The 23,007-nt window shown below is 34.0% G+C and overlaps 2 protein-coding genes across 12 annotated transcripts in view; both read left to right on the forward strand.

Moving 5' to 3' along the window:
* stxbp4 (syntaxin binding protein 4) overlaps nucleotides 1-10,444 on the forward strand; it is a 41,982-nt gene extending 31,538 nt beyond the window's left edge. For 8 of the 10 annotated variants that reach the window (XM_039665101.2, XM_089122253.1, XM_089122250.1 and 5 more), the window contains 2 exons: nucleotides 7,388-7,445; nucleotides 9,389-10,444. In XM_039665101.2, the coding sequence (XP_039521035.2) occupies nucleotides 7,388-7,445; nucleotides 9,389-9,491 (161 nt within the window). In that variant the 3' untranslated portion in view covers nucleotides 9,492-10,444. Of the gene's footprint in view, nucleotides 1-2,306; nucleotides 5,528-7,387; nucleotides 7,446-9,388 lie in introns of those variants that run through there. The other 2 variants (XM_089122255.1, XM_089122256.1) reach the window with 2 other exon arrangements.
* Nucleotides 10,445-13,359: 2,915 nt separating this feature from the next.
* Nucleotides 13,360-17,973, forward strand: hlfb (HLF transcription factor, PAR bZIP family member b). Of its 2 annotated transcripts, none has more exons than XM_039665106.2 (4): nucleotides 13,360-13,601; nucleotides 14,484-14,825; nucleotides 15,943-16,157; nucleotides 17,617-17,973. In XM_039665106.2, the coding sequence occupies exons 1-4, from the start codon at nucleotides 13,502-13,504 to the stop codon at nucleotides 17,830-17,832; spliced, it is 873 nt and encodes a 290-aa protein (XP_039521040.2). In that variant the 5' UTR covers nucleotides 13,360-13,501; the 3' UTR covers nucleotides 17,833-17,973. The 2 variants fall into 2 exon arrangements, with proteins under 2 accessions (XP_039521040.2, XP_039521039.2); XM_039665105.2 differs by having other exon boundaries at nucleotides 13,374-13,601; nucleotides 17,614-17,973.
* The last annotated feature ends 5,034 nt before the right edge of the window (nucleotides 17,974-23,007 follow it).

Genomic DNA, 23,007 nt, shown 5'->3' on the forward strand with positions numbered 1-23,007 from the left:
GGGTTATGATCTAATTTTTAAAATGACTTTTTGATTTTGGTTTACCCTAAAAGCTGCACTCGATCTGCCTGTTTAGCCATTGTATGAACCCCTGATCCCATTCAGCTTTGTAATTCTCAGGAAAATATGTAGCTTTCCTTCCAGCAATGTTTGACCTTGCGCAGATGCATCTAATGACCTGTAGATGTCAAAACATTGGCAGTCTCTCCATATTACCTTCTCATTTTGAGTTTATTAAACCAAACGTCATTATGACCAAGATACTGCTTATTGTTCACATTTATTGAACATTGTTATGGAACAACTTTCTCCTTTTACAGCAGACAGCCTAGTGATCTACATTTAAGTACATTTAATTATCTATAATAATATTATATAACCATCTTAATCATGAAATCTAAGCCATTTAGATGTGTATATAGTGAACAAATAGGTCAATCCCATAGGAAAAGGTGTATTTCTGCTAATACAAACCTTGTAGATCTGTTTCACCTGCTGAAAACGTTGCCTGGATACGAAGCGGCTGGAAAGCAATTGTCTTTTGTCGCAATTATATATAATTTCAAAGGCTACACAAATATATACACATTTAGAAAGTGTCATTGGTGGGATAACATCTAAACTAAAATGCATTTTTTACACAACAATGATTTTTCATGTCATGATTTGACAGTGTTTACTAAAAGAAAGAATTCAATCTTGTTGGCCTAGTTAAATTGATCCAGCTTGTCAAAACATTACTGATAGCAGTCCATCCAAAGCACAGTCCCTGAAAAAAAACAACAACAATAAGAAGCTGCCTTTATTTTCTAAAGGTTTTTTCCTAATTAACACTGGAAGCCTCATAAAACTGAGTCATGAAGTAGAATGTCAGGTATTAAAAAGAGATCTTATAGTAAGAATGACTAATAATATAGTCGGATAGTAATATTAACTAAAGTATCCTGGTCTTTGTATCTCAAGAAAGCATGTTGATTGTATTCCTGCTTACAAAGCGGTATGATTTTCTTGCATGTTAAAGGAAACAGACTCGCTTCACGGACTCGCTGCAACTCAGACAAAACAGCATCTCTGGCCTCCTCTTATTCACTGAATACATGGTCTAAACAATGAGGTTAATCAATGATGGCCTAGTTTTTTATCCATTTTCTCTTTTTGTCAAACCACTTTTGAATGAACATGGTCTGCAGGGAATATTTTTGTGAATTTGATTAGTGAAGTTGATTAAATTATACACCTAAGAGTTTCTTCAGGATTGAAAGCTCCAAATGTAATCATTAAAAAAAAAATCAGCTATCAGTCTGAATTTTAAGGTAAACACGACAACGATGTACTAAAAAACAGACGACAATGCTGTCAAACCGATCCCTGTTCAAACTGATCTGCAAAAATTACTAAAATGGCTGGATTGTGCATGTTTTTGTATTTACATGGATACGGTAAAACCTTGTACTTTGAAACTCATTTTCAAAAGCTTGCGTTTTCAGGCGCCCAAAATGCAGTTGTCGTGAAAATGAATGGCCAAAACGCATAAAAAGTTTTCTGTATTCAGTTGACTGTTAGTGCAGGACACATCCTCCTTGAAGTGATAGATTACCCAAAAATGAAAATTTACTCACCCTCTATCACCATTTACTCACCCTCGTCTTGGAACTCAAAGGAAAATATTTTGAATGATTTTTTTTTTCACACAATGAAAGTAAATGGGGTCCAACATTGGATCCCATTGACTTTCATTGTATTAACTAAACAAAAAAAAAAAAAGAGAGAGAGAGAGAGAGAGAGAGAGAGAGAGAGAGAGAGAGAGAGAGAGAGAGAGAGAGAGAGAATTTCAGAACTTCTTTTGTGTTCCAGATTTGGAATGACACACAGTTGAATAAATGATGACAGAATTTTCCTTTATTTTCATGTGAACTATCCCTTTAAAATCAGCATGAATCAGAAGATTTAATAGTCTTTTGTTCCCTGTTGTGACGTAATCTGAGTAAAACTGCATCTCGAACAAGTAAAACTAGATTTGAATTTGTGCATCAGGTTTACTAATTGAATCATTGTGGTTTGCTATTGCTGTGATCTCATGTGAGTGACAGGTTGTCTCACCCTCACAACACAAAAATGTGGGGCACTAAAATAATAATTATTATGTGCTTGGATAAATCATTAATAACAAATACTGCAGTATTCCTTAAAATAATAAGAATTAGCGATTTCTGATTTTAAAGTCTGTCTATAAAATATGATTTGACCAATGGGACGATTTAACCACTGTTTGTTTCTACTATTTCTTGGTAACTTAAATTTCCAAGGTACCAAATGATGCACAAAAAAAACCGAGAGAGATGGACAGATGGATGGATTAAGGGAAGATAGAAGACTCCTGGGTTCAAAGGATCAGCTGAGGGAGGGAAGAGAGATCTAAAGTGATTACTTGGGGGACTGAAAACATGTTCCACACACCTGGCAGCATGTGACCTCTAATCGATGCTCACGTTTTGTTTGAATGCTGCCCTACGGGGGGGAGGACGAGGCAGGCTTTGAGTTGCACATGGAGGGCCACCCTCATCACACTGATCGAAAGCAAAGAGAGCAACCTCAGCCCAGCACAGAGAGACGAGAAGTGGTTTGCACGTGATGGATATTATTTCAGCCTTGTGACAGGCTGCGTACCACTCTTTGTCTCATCAATAAGACAGAGGGGGAGACATGCTTTGGAATAAGGATTTATGATAGAAAAATTGGCTCAGATAAGGTTGCACACACCTTATTTAATAATTTAATGGGTTAGTTCACCCAAAAAATGGAAATTGTCATCATTTACTCGTTTTTTTCAAAGCTTTATTATTCGATTTCTTCTGCAGAAAACAAAAGAAGGCATTTTGAAGAATGAAAACGCAGATTTTTTTTTTTGTGTTCAACAGAAAAAAGAAGGTCGTACAGGTTTGGAACGACGTGAAGATTAAATGTAAATGATGACAGAATTTTCATAATGTCCCTTTAAGAGAGAATCAGCTTGATTTGCTGAGGGGTAATTTGAGGCAGATGAAATTGCCTTTTCAGTATCATAGTGTTGATCTAGTGAAATCATTCACTCTTGGTTACAGATCAAGGCCTTTAGATAACAAAAAGTTGATTGAATTAAAGAGGCATGTGATGAGCTATACTTTGTTGCTGTGTCCCTAGGTCCCTTTGTGATCTGTGGATGCGTCAGAACACTCAGTACAAAAAAAAACTCAATCTCACTGAGCTGTAGAATTTAAAGACTCAGTTGGGTTGACGGCCATTACAAATACAGATGAATGCAAGTTTTAGAAAACATCATTCCGTTTAAATTCTGGGAAATGACCATTGAAATATGTACACTTTTTTTTCTCAAGGCTGATAAAGACAACAGCCAAACGTTAGGTAAGATAAACCAAGGTTTAGGTGCGTTTCATAAAGCCCAGTTTCACTTATGGTTTGTAAAGATTATGTAAATGTTTTTGGAAAGTTCCTATAACATCATATACAATCTCTAAATGTTGAGGGAAAACATTAAAAAAATGATTTGATCAATAAATATCAACAACATATGTTTTTATATGGCGTTCACTCATCAAAATAAGTTGAGCAACTTTTTTTAACAGTTACACTGTAAAAAATATTGTTGGTTTAACTTAAAAAATGAAGTAACCTGGTTCCCTTAATTTAAGTTCATTGAAATGGAAAAATTGAGTTAATACAATGAAGGATATTGATTTAATCATCAGAAACTCAAAATATTATGTTATATGAACTACATAAATTATTTAAGTTGATTTGACAAAAGAAAAAATGTTTTTACGTATTATATTTTACAATATTTTTTACAAACTCATTTTTTTAAGTTAGTTTAAAGTAAATTAAGTTGATATGACTCCAACATCCAAGTTAAGTTAACTACACCTTTTTCAAGGTGTAGAACAACGTTCTTTGAACGTCCTAATGATTGATGAACATGTTCGTAACGTTGAGAGAAAACGTTTTTAGCATTCTCAGGGTCTTGTGTTCAGAATGTTTGTATAAAACTTTGTGAGAACAATTTTATGAAACATCCTTACAGTGTTATTTGTCAAAGTCAAAATTTTTGTATAGCGCTTTTCACAATACACTATGTTTCAAAGAAGCTTTACAGAATATCATAATGTGTTTATAATATCTTAATATCTTCATGCCACATAATCGCATTTAGCATATTCGCAGCCGAGAGGAAGCGTTCTCAGAACTTTGGCTAAGGTTCTCTCAAAGTAATGAACAAAGTTTCTTCAACATTAATTGAACGTTTGTTCAAAGTTATCTGGTCTTAAACATTCTCAAAATGTAAGCACAAAAACGTGATTTATACTACGTTCATGCAACATATTTTTTGGAATGTTTTAGTTGGATGTTTAACACTTTTTAAACATAACTACTTGTTTGATCATTAAAGAGAATTGAAGAGAACAAGTCACAAAACGCATGCATAAGGAACAAACAGTGAATGCAAGTAGTACAGTAGGCCTATGAAATACAGGCAAGCCGTTATATAATACACTGACTTCACTGATGCATTACATTAAGCAATCAGGACATCAAACTTCCCCTTCTGTAACAGCATTTCATTTGATTCTGAACTAAATTCTCTCATCGTCATTATACTCACAATTTCATTCCACAATATTTTTAAACCAAACATCCAGACAGCCGTTACACTCGTCAGCCTGAAAGCATTCAGCATTACAAAGCATTTCGTTTGAAACTCCATATGAAACAGTTCATACAAAACACAATTTTGTGGTGTTTTCTTTTTCTGTTGTCTTGCTAGATTTGACTTGTGTTCTGTATAGGTGTGTGTTTGAGTTTGTGTAATTTTTTCCCCTTGTTTAACTTGGTGGGGTTGTGTTTTTTTCTTCTCTTTTTTTTTTTTCATTTTTCATTTTACAAGAACAGACACAAACAAACAACCCCCATCCCCCTCCCCAAAAGAATGCTCCATAATTTTAAAGTAGGTATGTTTAGAGGTCACATTCCAATATCTCATTATCCACAAAATCTAGATAGGGATGCCAAATTTTAATTAAGGTGTTGAATCCTTTTCTAAGGTTATATGTTATTTTTTACACAGTTATTCATTTCTAAACACCATTTAGATATGGATATAGGGGAATAAGACTTCCATGTAACAGCAATACTCTTTCTGGCCACTGCCACAGCTATTTCCTATAAATCAATTTTCGTAAAGTTCCCCAAGCAGAATTCTGGGTAATGGAATTCGAGTAATCTTAGTCAAGACATCACAAAAGTCAATTTAGAAATCTCTCATCTTCACACACAACAGTACTATAAGAGTATAGGAAAGAGCCCACATCTGCGGCACATCGGAAACATGTATCAGATAGATAAGGCTTAAACTTGTGAATTTTCTCTGGAGTCAAATACAGCTGATGAAAGAAAATGAACAAGTGTTTTTTTGTTGTTGTTTTTTTTTATTAGTTTAGAAAATGTAAGTGAGAAGATGTTTTGGACTGTGTTCTTCACAGAGACTCATACAGTTTAGTTATAAGATGTGAATCTTAAAGTAAAGTTGTGTGTTATTTTTGTAATTCTAATATTTAATACATTAGAGACTTGTATACTCTGGAAACATGTAAACATGTATAAAATTATTAATGATGAAAAATGTTTGCTTTGTGTCAGAAATAATTTTTAATGATAGAATGGAATATTCCTCAAATGTTAACATAAACCAAGTAAAAAACTAAAAAATCTCAACGTTTAAAAACATTCCGAAATAAAGATTTCGTAACTTAATGGAAATGTTAGCAAAACATAAATGGAATAGAAAATAAGGCCAAAACATCACAGACATGTACTGTATTTCATTACTCAATATGGCGTGACAAACATTTTTTCTGTTTCGTGTTTCGACAGTCATACCGATTAGAGTGAATAGTGCATATTTTAAAATAAAAATATTAGATTTTTTATATAAAATATTTTTTGTTATTGCCTCAAATCCATTTAAATCCTTCCATTTAAGTCCCCCTGTAGTGAAAATCAAGTTTTTAATGTTTGTATGTCTATGTGGTGTTTTTTTTATTATTATGCTTTAAGACAAACCATGTGCAAATTCATAAACACCATTGCTGAGTATTTTCTCCTTAAAACCTCAGTGAACAAAAGACAGTCTGAAAGCTGTTTCTGACATCACAAACTACTTTATAACCAATTACATCAAGGTGTGAGCATCAACGAGTGGATCTCTGAGCTGGTGTAAGTGAGTGGAGGTGGGGCTCATTAGCATATTCATAGTAAATGAGGCAAGTGACATTCAAGCTATTTTAAGGCCTGAAGATTTGTATTTATTTATTTTTTCAGGGAAAAAAGGTTTAAATATGTAATTTTGGTGATCAAAGATGAGTTTTAAGTGATCAAATTATTGACTACTGGGAGACTTTATTTAATTCCTTTAAAAAGACATACGCCCCTCCCCAAAATTAAATAAATAAAATAAAATTGGTCCCAACCATAGTATTGAAGAAATGGCAAGTGACATAATGATACATGGAAAATTGATTGGAAGCCAAAATGTCTTATACATTTCCATTCATTTGTTAGTGGAAACGTTAGACAACTCAATTTATTGCAAATCCCCGTGGGCATTTGGGCACTACAGAATATGTAGCCAAGGATATTTGTTTGTTGAAATTTAAGACTTCATAAATTATTCTTTGGCCTCTCCTGTCAAAATGTTGATTGTGTGTGTAATCTAGACAGTGGGATACTGTGTGTGTTCTTTTCATCATCATTTTTTTTTATAAGAAGTTCATGTTTCTGATGAGAAAGCCATTATAAACTCATGTCAAGGCATTGTGTATGTCAGCAGACTTACTGTCAATAGCACTTCCTGCATGCACAGAGGGAGTGTCAAGTTCAAATTCGGCCAGGGATTTGGGGTGGTGATGGCGCAGTGGATAAGACACATGGCTTTGTTGTGAGAGACCCAGGTTCGAATCCACTTTGAGACACTAATGTGTCCCTGAGCAAGACACTTAACCCCTAGTTGCTCCAGAGGTGTGTGACCTCTGACATATATAGCAATTGTAAGTCGCTTTGCATAAAAGCGTCAGCTAAATGTAAATGTTAACTTTTTGGGTTTTTTTTAATCAGGACGTACTTATGAGATTACTGACCCGTCTCATATCTTGCCTTCAATAGAGTCTGCTTACATTTTTTGACTGAGGTCCATTAATAAAAACCTAGCAAAAAGTGCATGTTTTTGTGCAAATGAGCCTTTTTTTTTTGGGCTTCAGACTTCTCCAGTATCTTGTTTATTGTCCTCACATAAATGAATCTGATTACTCTTCACTTTTTTTTTTTCCTCCGTTCACAGGTTTACCGTATGGCTGGGATGAGGCGTACACAGCAGATGGAGTGAAGTACTACATAAAGTAAGTCATGATGAGTCCACTTCAATCATACCATTGCACACTTGCATACATTCTGAAATTCATTTCCTTTGTTTCTGGCCCCTTTCCCGAAAGTAAACAGCAGTACTCATCTTTTGAAGGGTACTTCATAAGAGATAAACAGTTTGACCTACAGTAAACTTCCTGAATATACACATTAAAAAGACCCACACTACAACCAACTATTCTGAACAAAATGATGCAAAATTGCAGATAGCAAACTTTGTTATTGACAAAATGTATGTAACCTCATCTCTAGAGAAAAGAAACACATCTCCCCTTCCCATGAGTATGTTCTTTTATTTGCATAACTTTCAAACCAGACTAGTTCAATATTGCATACTTCATCACTCTTTTGAGTCTCGCACGCAACACCACACCCATGAGTCCAGCATTCTCCATTACACCCACACCAGCATCAGAGCATTCACCTCCATGCACAAAATGCCCTAAGCATGTTTGAATGTGCTGTATGAACTATTCAAAATGTTGTGGTCAGTAAGAAATACATACTTCTATTCAGCGAGGATGCATTCAATTGATTAACAGTAAAGACTTTACAATGTAAATTATATTTAAAATGAATGCTATTCTTCTGAACTTTCTATTAATCAAAGAATCCTTAAATTAACCAGTACTGCTAATTTCAACATAATGAGAAATGTTTCTTAACTCTTTCCTCACCAGCGTAAATGTGGGTAAGATTCATTAAAAAAAGCAACATTAGGAACAAAGTGCTGATAAAATCAGGTTTTGTTTAAAACTACAATGTGCATAAGCAATGCTTTTATCGCTTGTTTCTGCTTCTGCTTCTTTTTTGCCTGAGCTGAATTAAGTAATTATTTCACGACTGCTAAAAACATATGTATTATATACAGTAGTACAGATAGTATGAATGTACTGTAATTCATCCATACTACATTCACCATACTGTCTTTATCATGTGACCTATGGCCTAATGGGATATAGTACAGTGTCCATCGTATGCACAATTCGGAATATTGCCTGAAGTAGAAAGTCATGCGGGTACTTTTTGCCTTCTCTTTAATGAGTACTGTGAATTTGGACACCTTTTTTTTTTACATAATGTCTTTTGCCTACTATATAGTAGGGAAGTATGCGATTTTGGATGCAGCTGTTTTTTTTCCGTAAATGACGGAAAATACCATGTACAAATCAGCATCTTATAATGATTTCTGAAGGATCATGTGATCCTTCAGAAATCACAATTTTTTATTTTATTGGCAAAGGTGAATTTTCAGTAGAATTTACCCTATGTATTCAAATATTTTAAAATAGATTATTCCGATTTTAAAGCTACACTGTGTGATTTTTACCCCCATCTAGTGGTGAAAAGGTATATGACCATCCAGTGAATATTAGTTTCTGTTCCTCTCAATTCCAATTTCGTTTTAACTCCTACGGTGGCCAATGTAGTCCAAGATTAACATGGTTTCCAGTTCGACCTCGTCCATGAGTGTTAACTCAAACTTAAACAGGAAAGGTGAAGCTTGAATTAACGGGTTTGTCCCTCTTTGGCTAATGTACTTTCAAGATGGAGGGGCAACATGGCGACCGACATTAGAACCCCTTGCCCGTATGTATTTTCAATGGCATATTATACACTCACGAGAATACTTTATTACTTGAACGAAGTAAATATACATTTAATGAGCACATATATTTTTGAAAGAACTAAGTGTTTTAGCTAAGAATAAACTAAAAGAGTTACAGCTTTAAATTGAAAAAAATATTTCACAATTTTACTGTTTTAACACAATTTTTAATTGAATAAAAGCAGCTTTGGTGAGCGTTAGAGACTTCTTCCAACGACATTCAAAAATCTCACTGACCCCAAACTTTTGAATGATTTTTCTTTTAATCAAGATGTAAGTTATTAATTGGATGTTTATTTTTTCCTCCAGTCACGAAACTCAGACAACATCATGGACGCACCCTGCAATGAGATCTTTGGGTCTGTCAGAACCAAGAACGAATGACCAAACCCTGAACTCTCCAGAAGCCTAGAATGATTCTGAAGACTGTGTGCACAATTCACTTCTTTCTGCTGAAAGTGAAAAAAAGTGATATAAATATTCACTAAATGAATCTACAGGGTCCCACTCATGACATGCAGACCAAAAAAAAAAATAAAAATATGTATATCGTGGCCATAAATTAAGAATTGGTAATGGCTCTGTATGATTCCGACTTTCAACATTAGTTGATTTCTAACTGATATTGAAACATGCACATTTGAGTTTGAGTGTTTTTGTGTCTGTCCACTGTTTTTCTGGCATTTAAGGCATTTCCCCTCATGTTATTCACTGACCCCTTTCTATTCTGTACCTCGACAAAAACAATGGACAGACCCGATCTGTTTTTCGAAAAAGTCAAACATATTTGCACTTGTTTGAAGTCAAAGGACGTGGCCTCTTCGGTGAAGCAGGAACTTTGGAAGAACACTGTGAGTTAATCAGGATGGACTGTTTCTGTGATGTTCATTCAGTTTGGCTTATGTTTACTGCTACTTTGATCCACTATTTGTGAAAGCATTTGTTGAAACAGGAATTTGTTTTCTTGTTCAAACTTCCTCAAACCAGTTCTGCGACAGTTCTTCTGGAATCATTTGCACGAGTTCACTATTATTGTTCTTCATATTAAGATGCATTTTTAATTCTGCTGTTATCCTTAGCGGACTTTCTAGCCACATATAACTGTGAAAGTGTCTTCTCTTGCATGTGCAATTAGTTCTGCGCTTCCATTAGAAATGTGAGTTTAACGTATACCCTAAGCCTTATGTGTACAATTTCTTGGAAAATGACACAACATGGCAATTTTTGCTTTGTTGTGAATTCATTCTGCCTAACAGCATCAATTTAGCCTCAGAGGTCTCTTTATGGTAGATCATGAAGAGTTATTATGTTTTTCCTTTATGTGAATACTTTTGTGGTTATATTAAAGATCAACTGATAAACCCATCCACATTTTTTTGCCCTTTAAAAGAATATTAGCTGGATCTGTCTATTTTAGGTTGCACTTCACAAGCACTTTACACCCTAGGCAAGAAATATTGATTTTTTTCTCCCCCCCCCCCCCCCCCCTCCATGCCACGGCAGGTACTTTTATTCAGTATAGATGCTCCCAGGAAATCTTAAATCATATAAATGCACTTGAATCTTATATAAAAACAGTCCTCTAAAGAAAAAGGCCTTTAATTATGAATTATTAACAATTACAGTAGTCTAAATACAGAACACTGAACTAACAATATAAACTCTGTTAAAATTTGTTAAATAAAAACACTGAGCAAAACGTCTTTCTGCAAAGTCCTTTGATAGAACTTGTTGCAAATATCCTGTATTTCAATTATAATGCATGGTTGCACTCATTCTAATGCTGTCAAATCACATTTTAAGGTTTATGGCTATTACAAAAATAATGCTAAAGAGTCCATTAGAATTGACTTTATCTGAAAGTATTTTGTTTTAAATATGTAAATGTTTTGTGAGAGCATAATTTTCATCAAAATGTCTAATTACAATAACAGTGATAAGAATAAGACTATTCTGAAGCAGACCATTTGACTTTCATAAGTCAAAATCGTATCTTTGTGCTTAAGATTTTGTTATTTGATGACGTCAGATTGCTAAAAAACAATGTTAATGAATAAATCATTCCAGAGTATTATGCAGGTGAAACATGAAAAATTTGAATATGATGCAAAAGTTAATTTATTTCAGTAATTCAACTTAAAAGTTGAAGCCAATATATTTTATAGACTCATTGCATGCAAAGAGATATTTCAAGCCTTTTTATTTGTTATAATTTTGATGATTATGGCATACAGATATGAAAACATTTTCACAATATTCTAATTTTGATTTTGGGTTCTCATAAGCTGTAAGCCATAATCATCAAAATTATAACAAATAAAGGCTCACTTTGCATGTAATGAGTCTATATGATATATTAGTTTCACCTTTTAAGTTGAATCACTGAAATAAATGAACTTTTATATGATATTCTTTTTTTTTCGAGTTTCACCTGCATCCTCTACAGGTCTGCTTGCCTCCTAAAGAGTTGCAATCTGTTTCCAATTTGTCAGACACATGTTACAACATGTGGTCTAGTTGTTACAATTAGAGGAGGAGCGGCCAGTCATGGCCTACTTTTCTGAAAAGCAACATCACGTCTGATGGCTTTAGCAACCAGTTACCAAGGTAACAAAAAAGAAGAAAGACAAGTCTAGCACCCTAGAAAACCCTTTTACGGTATTGGTGTATTTAGAAAATAACTTGTATTTACTGTTCATACTGTATACATCTTGTGACTTTACCTTCATTGGGTAACAATGTAAATGGGTCAGAACTGAATTGTAAAGTTTGTCGCTAGGCTACACATGAATGTAGCCTTTGAAAAGATAACATGCAAGTCATTTGTTGGAAGACGGGAGGAGGTGAAAATGTGTGTTAGCAGCACAGATTACGTGAACAGTCAAGTGCATACCACAAATTTAAATCACAAGTGAGCTTTTTATTGTTAACAGGGTGTTTAGGCTTACATTATGGGATCAAGCTTGGCAACAGTAGCCAATCACACTGGTCTGTTCAGTTGATGCATCATTCTAATAATGAGATTCATCATTATGGAATTATATATAGCTATAATAATAGCCAATGATGCTAGTAGTTTGAGAAGTAGGCATATTTTGAACAAGTTAATCTGATAACCACAATACATTCACAACATAGTTGGGTAGGTTGTCACAACAGCACTCTTTTTATTTAAAACTAATTGAAACGTATACAAGTACTAATACTACTTTAAAGCAGCTAAATATGAAAACATAACACTAGCTACCTACGTAGGCCCCCCAAAAATTACATTTTAGTTTTTAGTTTGACATTAGCAGTGTTCATGCACTAAACAAGAGTGGTGAGCGACCTGTTCAGGCTAAACTAACTACCCCCCTATATTGGACTGTAAGCTTTCGATTTTTCCACCGCGTGTCAGCCTATATGTGCATGACTGCATGTGATCGGAACGTCACTGTCAATGGCAGTTTCAAGCCTTCAGTCTTCATATTTCTTTACGCTGGAAAAATAAAATTAGCATATCTTCGATAAATATCTAGCTGAAATAATATGCAGAGTCTATTAGCAAAACGTGCCACTGTTTGCTAGATCTCTCTAGAAACATAAGCAATATATATAATTTACTTAATTATTTAAATATCATTTAAAGGGATGATCATTACATCACCCAAATGTTTTCATCATTCTCAAATCCTTTACTCACCTTCTTGTTGCAAACCTGTATAAGTTTCTTTCTTCTGTTGAACACAAAATAAGATATTTTAAAGATGGTAAAGATGCTTTAAAGATGCTGGTTAATGTAAGGATGCTGGTTAAGGTATCCCTCAAATCTGATTGGTTGATTGGAATTTTTTTCTAGGATTGGAATTTTTTTTCTAGGATCAACAAAGGTGTTGATCCAGGAACATGCTGTAGCCTACTTGGTGAAATCAAGTTCAAGTGCACACACAGTAGTTCACTGGGACACCTGTTTCACAGGCTTGTGCCCCAATAAAAAGGGTGACACCCCTGCAACTCTGGCCCTACAAAAGAATTGAAATTGCATTTGAGAAAAAAAAAAAAAAAACGAGCATTGATTATCAAATTTACATTTATTTATTATTTATTTAGGAGCTATTTTATCACAATATAAACTATAAAAAAATATGGCAAGTGGCAACACAGTCTCAAAACTGCTAACTAGCAAGTGGAGCGAAAGTGTGGCCCCGCCTCTGATTCTTTGACGTCACTCGCCTCACTCTTGACACATGGTGATGGTCACATTTCTTACACACACACTCACGCACAAGCCACCTATGCCGGTGCTGTTGAGCTGGATCTTCCACTTGTCGTTCTTAGACGAATGATAGTTCATTTACCTGTTACAAATTTAGCTGTTGATTTCATTTCAATTTTTCACAAATAGCGTAACGTTACTTTTCGCACGGAATAAGAGTGATTATGTCCAGACCGCTGAATTCAGCTTTTCTACCTCCGCAAACTCACGGCGTTTTGAAGGCGCTCCTGGAAAAACCTCTGAAACTACCTGGGCAAGATGAAGGTGATCGAAGCTTTCACTTTGTTGCATTACAGCATATATATATATATATATATATATATATATATATATATATATATATATATATATATATATATATATATATATATATATATATATATATATATAATTGTATTGACCTACTGTTAGGCACTCTCGTCCGATTCCTGCTGTGATCTAGCTATTGTTCATTGCTTGTGTTGTCCGTCGTTAAAGTGTCTCTCACATTAATAAATAAACTTCACTTAAAGAGACATCACATAGCTGAGATTAGTTGTTCTGAATAATACTTTTAAAAATACATTGAAATGATGGAAATTTGAATGACATGTATTAAAATTAATAAAACATAACTTAAAATATTGATGCAATAAAGATTTAAAATGTAGGCTAACCTAGGTTCAATTGTAGCCTTATTACTATTTTAAACAATTGGTCACTTTACTTTAAGGTGATGCAGTTACATGTTAATACATGTAGCCTACTTACTCTAGTAATAACATTAAATTATGCATACTTACAAGTAACTAATTGTTAAGCAAACCTTAACCCAATCCTAACTCTTTAGTATACTATTAGTTAATTAATATTACTATTAAAATAAAGTTTAACTATTTGAATATTATTAACAATGTAGAAAATTGTGTTGAAACTTAGAAAAAACCAAGTAAAACTGGGATAAAATTGCAACATTAAACAATATAGACAATATAGGCTATATATTTTTTACATTGCTGAGCTTTGCAGCTAAGAATTGTTACTTTAAAAACCATTGAAAAATTAATATATCACGCACTTTCAAATCCATTTGAGCTATAAACAAAAGCTGTTTGAATTTGGATGGATCAAAAGTTGATGTGTTAACTAATGGTAATATCCTTACAGGCTATGGGAAGGAGAGAGAAAAGGTGAAAAAGCTAGAAGAAGAGAAAAGCGCTCCACAGTCGGCTTTCTTAGGGCCAACGCTTTGGGATAAAACATTGTCTTATGATGGAGACGGCTTTGAGTTGGAGTATATGGACCTTGAGGAGTTCCTCTCTGAAAATGGCATCATCTCCAGTCCCGCACAGCATGACCAAAGCCTCCACCAGCAGCACCAGCAGCAGCACCAGCAGGCGTCAATGCCACAGGCCCTCGTCTCAGTCATGGACCTCAGCAGCCGGCCCATCACCTCCATCCACACGGGCATGGTCCCTCAGAACTGCCTCCACAGCACGGGCAGAACAGGTACTGTGTTACTTTAGACCCAGCAGATCAACTCTATAGATTAAAAACAACTCTTAAGCTGGGTCAGATGTCAATCTAAATATGACAGTGTGTATGAGTGCAAATGGGAAGCTGAGGATTTTAGTTTCAGAGTATCAACCTTTCCTCCGTATTGCTCTGTTATGTTATTCTGAATTTCTGTTCAACTTATTCAAAGAATAAGGTTACTTATGAGCTTATGATAATATACCAATGATATGATCAAATAGTCTCCACCGGGGAGACAGGCAAGACTGTATGAAGTTGAAAAAATGAAAAATTAAAAAATTAAAAAAAATAGAGAGGCTGTTTGAGCTGTTTTTTTTATATATATACATGAAAAATAAGTTGTCAAATGTAAAAAAAATTCCTACCCATTGCAAGTTCATCTGTGAATGGAATTTTCAGACTAGCCTATAATGTCATTTTCCACTGACTAGAATTTGCAAACCGATGACTCTTTTAGTCTGAGCATTTGGTGTGCAACTTCTGTGCAAAAACTTTGGGTGAACTGTATGTCGTTTTGGCTCTTGTTCAGTTCGGTCTTTAAAATCAATTTAAAAATGAATTTGATCCATTTATTGAATATCAAAAATATCAAATTGATTAATTACAAGTTTAATTGTATTAGTTTTTTTATTTTTATTTGAACATTAACTGAAGAAATTTATGTTGAAAAACGGATAAAGGTAAGTAAACTGACCACTGACTAAAGTTTGCAGACAGATGAATAGTTTCCTAGTCTGAGCACTTGCTGCGTGTCATCCAAACTTAGTTTTATGGAAAACCTTATGTCAGCTAAAATTATTATTTTAAAAAAATCTGCTAAAATGGACACAGGATGAAAATATGAAATGCTTTCCAGAAAAAGGTTTTATCCTGGCACTTAAAAAAACAGGTTAACGCTTATTCAAACATTTAACATGTTTTATTTTTGACCAAAACAAACCCCAAAAGTACACACGAAAACAAGACTGTACTAGAGATGTATTGTTCTTCATTTATGAATGTCTGGTACACCACCTAGTGGAATGAAATGCTCATGACAGCCTTTTCACCATGTGTTATTAGCACTAAATTTTTTTTTTCTCTCTTACAGTTTTACCTCCATCACGTAACACGCCAAGTCCTATAGACCCGGAGGCCCTTCAGATACCGGTGAACTACGAGCCTGATCCCGCAGACCTCGCTCTGTCCAGCGTCCCGGGCCAGGAGGTTTTCGACCCACGGAAATGCAAGTTTTCGGAAGAGGAGCTGAAACCTCAGCCTATGATCAAGAAAGCACGCAAAATCTTCATTTCTGATGATATGAAGGTAACTTGGGTCAAGTTATTCAGTTTGGTCACTCTTTTCACCCTTAATCATTGACCAGCTGGGCAACAGGCTCTTGCTAAGAAGCTTATCTCTGTTCATTCATCCTTCTGCGGCCTGGCCCACGTGATCCTCCTTTTTTTTTCCTGGGATCGCCACAGTTCTGCCGCATTTGGGATTAAAGGATTTGCCTTTTTTAATTTGTTCAAATAAAAGTGAATCCCTCCCCAGCTTTGCAGAGTAGTAAATTGCTCAAAGCTGATTGCACGGCAGCAAACGCGTGAGAAAACTTGAGAGTTTTCTCTCGTGCTCTCCCTGTTAAACGTAAATAAGTTTGGTTTGTCATAATTATCTGTTAATATCAATCTGAATTTGCTATTACTATTAGCCCTGTAAAGCCCATTTGCAGTAATAGTCAAAAATATTTATTTTTTGTTAAATGGAACCATTTATTGAACCTTTAGTCAAAAACAACTTAAAGTTTGAATGAGGTTTTTGCTGACTATAATATTTCATACATCAGGCTTTTATGGCTTACGTATATAATATGATATAGCAGAATATTTGAGTTGTGGAAAAAAAATTCACTGTCCAAAATATGCAATTTAGTGCAAAATAAGCTGTATTTCTGATAGCTTGTAATGTAAAACAATTAGATTTTATAACAATATAGCAGACTACTTACATAAAAAAAAAATATATAAATATCAGCTGTCACTATTATTCCCAATAATATGTCTTAGTAAGACGCGTTTTATGACCATAGTTTTTACTGTTGGAGTGAAACATGCAATGCAATACAGTAATTGAGAGAATGAATATTAGACGTTTCATATTTAATACTCACATTTCTACGTGATGTATTAGGGCTGTCAAACGATTAATCGCATCCAAAATAAAAGTTTGTGTTTACATAATATATGTGTGTGTGGTGTGTATAATTATTTTATATATATAAATACACACACACACGCTTGTATATATTTAAGAAATATTTTCATGTATATACTGTATATAGATTTATATATAGATTTATATTATATATAAATATGATTTTTTTCTTAAATATACATGCATGTGTGTGTATTTATATTTATATACAAAATAATTATACACAGTGCACCCACATATATTATGTAAACACAAACTTTTATTTTGGATGCGATTAATCGTTTAACAGCCCTATGATGTATTGATAATTAAGCAAATATTTTCAACATTTATTCTCACGGTTACTTTATAAAAATTAGTAAATATTACTAAGCAAAAACATACATACTCCAACCTGAAGGTGAAATCGAAATCATGTTTATATCTAGGAGGCCTTAGACATTTGCATGTCAGTTATACAATAGGCTTTGTCGGGTTTAACCAATTAAAAAGCTCTAAAAATTCTTGACATAATGTAACTAGGCGCTCCTGTCTCTTCCCCACCCTTTTTTTTTCTGCATAATTTGAGCAGGACGACAAATACTGGGCACGGCGCAGAAAGAACAACGTGGCCGCCAAGAGGTCACGGGACGCTCGGCGCCTAAAAGAAAATCAGATTGCCATCCGGGCCGCTTTCCTGGAGAAAGAAAACGCTGCTCTCCGACAGGAAGTTGCCGACGTACGGAAAGAGCTCGGGCGGTGCAAAAACATCTTAACCAAGTATGAAGCTCGGCACGGCACCCTGTGAGACAGACTCCACGGGTTCCCTTCCAATTCGAAGGACAATATTAATGGATAAGGTCCGCTGGGCCTGTTTTCCAGCCAGCTCTCACCTTAAGTCTGTTCTTGGCACCTTAGAAGGCAGAAACATTTCATTGTGTGGTTGTTTTAATACATCTAGTAGAGATCTCTCATCCTCTTTCTCTATTTGTTATCGCAAACAAAGCCATCATTTTTTTTGCCAACCGTGTTACTTATTATTTGCCTTGTTCGATTTATCAGTCAAATCTGAGCTGCTCCTGCAGACTCACATGTGTGCTGTGTATGGGAGAGGAGGTACAGTACATGTGCAAAGCTGCTCTAGGCATTGTGTGTCCGTAAAGACATTATTCTCACAGACAGAACCGAATGTAGCAAGATTTGAGAGTTTGAAACAAATTCATATGATCATAGTTACTAAATATCTGTATTTTATTGGAAAACAGACAGTCAAGTTGCTTACTTTACAGTATATTTTTTTGGGAACATACTGTACAGTAAGCAACTTGACAATGAAATGTATATATATGGACACTGTAAAAAAATATTTTCAAGATTTGTTATCACAACATTTTTTCTTTTGTCAAATCAACTTAAATAATTTATTTAGTTGAGATAACTTGAGTTTCTGATGATTAAATTAATCTCCTTCATTGTATTAACTCACTTTTTCCAGTTCAATCAACTTACAATTTCAAGGCAACCAGGTTACTTACTTTTTTAAGTTAAACCAACAATATTTTTCTTACAGTGTAATGAAATAAGGATGCCAGCTATGGAGTGTGATTAAAATTGGCTGTGATTTTATTATGAACCAGTAGGTGTTTGTTCAGTGAATGTGGAAATTGACTTTCAGTTCAGTGAATATGAAAGATAAACTTGGTTAATAATGGACCGGAAAAAAAAGGTAGCGTTTCCACAGTTATTAACACTCCAATAACGTTTAATATTTTATTTCATATATCATATTTTTTTTATACACACTATTCCATAAAAAAACTGCTGCAAGGGGGAGTGATGGCAAATTTGCATCTTTCTCTCTTCTGACTGCTGCAATCAATCTCCTTTTCTTTTCTTTTTTTCTTTTTGGGAAGTCGAAGAAACACTATCGTGGATTTTTTTTCTTTTGCTATTAGAGCAAATTCAGATACAATAGAGGTTTGCCCTACTATGACGACTTCCGCTTCTGAGAACCCTGGATGTGTGAAAAGGGTTCTTTCAGTATAAAAGTCCACACTATATTGATTAGTTTTTTTTAAAGCTACACTGTGTAACTCTTTTAGTTTATTCTATGGCTAAAAACACTTAGTTCTTTCAAAAATATATGTGCTCATTAATGTATATTCTTCGTTCAAGTAATAAAGTATTCTCGTGAGTGTATAATATGCCATTGAAAATACATACGGGTAAAGGGTTCTAATGTCTAAAGTCTAATACACCTTTCACCACTAGATGGGGGTAAAAATCACACAGTGTAGCTTTAAATCCAAAAGTGTGGGAAGCTAATTTTGTTTAGCTGGAACTGCCTGTTGCAGTCATTTCACCAGATTCAGGACAGAGTGTCATTTGTTCTGCATTAGCATGCTTTTGAGTTCAAACTGGGATGAAAGGAAAGCATATTGAACAAGGTCTAAATTCCTGTTGCTAACACAAAGAGGTTACCTTATAGGCCTGAAGTGTATTGAAACAGATGTCTTGCCTTTTTTTGGTGAGTTGTGAAATGAATGTAGATGTACGGTTTTATTTTTTGTCTATTACTCTTTACTACAGACCAAATGATACAATAATATACAATACAATATACAATAATATTGTCATATTCAATGTTTTTACAAAGTTATTGTTTTTGCACAGTATTTTCATATGAATTGTTGCATATGTAATTTGATGTATACTGTATATTTATATATGCATCAAACTATATGAAAAAGTTCAAAATTCTACAGGTAACTGTATATGGGCATTAATATAAAACATTTAGAACTATGAACTTTACATGCGATCAGTTTCTTAACCTTTTTTGTCTATTGCATTTTACTATTAAGTGCATCAATATCTAAAATGTTTCATGTTTCTTTTGTTGTTAAATTATATTGTTAATACTTCTCATGTAATGGTTGTGAAGTACATCCATGAAATAAGATATAATGTGTGTTTGCCAAATTTGGTAAAAGAACTTTATTCTTGGCCACATAGAATGTTGTCCATTGTGTATTTCAAAAAAACAAAATGTATTTTATATTACTTATATTAAATTAAAGCATGTTTAATTTAATGTTCTTTCTTCAGATGATTATTTGACTCCAATATTTTAAATATGTTGTCTGTTGTGGTCCTTTTTGGTTCCTTTTTCCTGTTAATGAAAATAAAAAGCTTTTAAAAAGCATTTGATGATGTTGTGTTTAATGAGTGAAATATAAATATGATAGTCTATACTAAACATATTTGAATTCTTTCTTTAAAGATTTGCATTAGGTGTCAAATAATTAAACAAAAAAATAATAATAAATACTGTGGTACCCTCAGGATCGAAAAGCGACAGTTGTTATTCTCAATCGTACCACTAGAGCGCAATGCCTATCCAAAAAGGCATGTTTGTCTCTACTCTAGTCTAGGTCTAAACAGATGTTGGCAATGCTCCACCATTAGTGTTACAAAATATTTGTATTACTCTTTTGTACACATCATCACTGTCGTCATCAACAACAGATGTATCAGTATTGTAGGTATATTTGAAAAAGTATATATATATATATATATATATATATAATATGTTTACCCGGAGGAAACACACACAGACACAGGGAGCACATGCAAACTCCACAAAGAAGGACCTCCTGGCTCCGGGATCTTCTTGTTGTGAGGTGACAGTGATTTAGGGGTTACTACCCGTCCCATAAATGATGCGTCCCATATGAAATCAATAAGGGATATAATTTGTTCCATATTTTACATTAACATTAATTTGACCCACACATTAATTTGCTGGTGCAAATTGTACTGTCATGCGCGGTATTTTGAAACCATGTCTAGTTCACGTCCTCTCCAGATATGGAAAAAAGAAGCGTAGGTATTGCATTCACTTGAGGAAACAAAATCTACTCTGTTTTTCTGAATTAATTATCTCAGAATAGCTTGCGTTCATATGACGTCACGCTATTGCGTTGACATGGCGCGAAAAATGGAGGGCAGGAAGTTAGTGAATGCATGTGTTTTGAGTCTTTTATGGCTGCTTGAATCGATCAAACCATGAGGAGTTTTTATCGTGTACCAAAAGTTGTTGTTCATAAAGGGGGGAAATGCAAGAAATTGATCGAAAAACTCCGGAAAAACGGCTTGCAAACCTATGTCTGCGGTCGGGAGGAGCCGAATGGGAAAATCCTCGTGTGTGTAACGTTAGTGATCACTTCGTCAAAGGTGAGTTAATACAATTTAAGTGACTGTTTGTGTAACGGCTTGCAAACCTATGTCTGCGGTCGGGAGGAGCCGAATGGGAAAATCCTCGTGTGTGTAACGTTAGTGATCACTTCGTCAAAGGTGAGTTAATACAATTTAAGTGACTGTTTGTGTAACGTGTAGCTAACGTTTCCGAACTTTGTAAAGTCGAAGTATGTCTGTAAGACAGGTAACGTTAGGCCTAGTTGCTGATATCTGCCGCCTCGATTATGGCAGGAAAATATTTCAATTCAGTTTTTCAGTCTCTTCATAACGTAAGGATCACGTCCAACATATATGTTTGATTTTTTTGTTTTTATCTTTTTCTTGTAAGTTGTAATACTAGTGTGGAAAGTAGGACAGTATGGACTTTCCTCCATCTCGTCCATTGCGAATTGTCCATCTGAATTCCGCGCAACATCATAATCACGTGACTGAAACCCAGCTTATGAGAATGGGCTCTATGCACGGCGTTATTTCCGGTGAAGCATTAGGGATGCTCGATAACTTCCGCCGATCATAGAGTCCAATGCAATACCGAGAATTTATATTGAATTTTATACTCCATGGTTATACTAATGAAACGTTAGTCACAAAAACAGATAAAACAGACACCCCTCGTTGTGTTTAGCTTCTTTTTAAAATTATATTAAATAAACATAACTATATATAAAATTACATCTAAACGTATGTACGTTTCGTTTCAAAGACGGGAGGAGAGTAAATATTGAAGACTCTGCCATAATCTTGTTTTCTCTGGTTTTCCTCCGCTTTAATCTACACAACCGGAAATGGACTAGCATCCTTACGTCAAATGCGGAACTTATGCGTGCATATAGCCCATTTTTCAGGGAAAAAAGTTTTGCTCTTTTTTTCTGAATTAACGAGTTAATTATCTCAGAATTACAAGATAATTTTTCATGGAAAAAAGTTGTTGCTCTGTTTTTCTGAATTATTGAGTTAATGATCTCAGAATTACAAGATAATTTTTAATGGAAAAAAGTTTTCACTCTGCTTTTATGAATTAATGAGTTTTTTTGAGATAATCAAGTCAGAAAAACAGAGCAAAAACTTTTTTCCATGAAAAATGATCTTGTAATTATGAGATAATTAACTTGTTAATTCAGAAAAACAATAGTTTTTTTTTTCTTCAAGTGAATGTAGGTCTGTAACTAAGGATGAATGTTTAATTTGCTCACGCGGTGCAGACGGACACATTTGTTTTTGTTGTTAAATTTGGATAATCTCTTAATATTATATTCCCTACATTGTCAGAGCTCGGTAGACGGGTAACTATTCTATTTTTTAGACGTCATTAGACAGATTAATTTATAGATTATAATTAATGTTATTTTATTAATCTATCGTTTATAAATATGAATCATATGCATAATAAATTATGATCCTATCTGTCATTTATTGCGTTTAAAAAAAGTTTTTAAAAGTGTTAAATTATTTCAATAAAAACGGGACAAATAAATACATAATAATGTAGTCATAATTTAAATAGTACATCAATTAATAATGAAAACAATTATCCCATCCCTGTTGAATTGTCAAAAATATGAATAGTGGTTCAGAATGACTGCTTAAAATGTACTTTTTGAACATTTAAATATTATTAATTAATTATTATTATATTTAAATATATAGTTAACCATTTGAGTATTTGAATCTATACATTATTACATTATTTATATATATATATATATATATATATATATATATA

Source organism: Pimephales promelas, chromosome 17 (genome assembly GCF_988280905.1).
Source record: "Pimephales promelas chromosome 17, fPimPro1.hap1.1, whole genome shotgun sequence".
NCBI classification, from domain to species: Eukaryota; Metazoa; Chordata; class Actinopteri; order Cypriniformes; family Leuciscidae; genus Pimephales; species Pimephales promelas.

What these genes read in the sequence shown, in the direction of transcription:
- hlfb (XM_039665105.2), top strand. Translation starts at nt 13,502, where the DNA reads ATGTCCAGACCGCTGAATTCAGCTTTTCTACCTCCGCAAACTCACGGC. An exon ending in ACTACCTGGGCAAGATGAAG is followed by an intron (nt 13,602 to 14,483) that starts GTGATCGAAGCT and finishes ATATCCTTACAG; the next exon opens with GCTATGGGAAGGAGAGAGAA. An exon ending in TCATTTCTGATGATATGAAG is followed by an intron (nt 16,158 to 17,613) that starts GTAACTTGGGTC and finishes GCATAATTTGAG; the next exon opens with CAGGACGACAAATACTGGGC.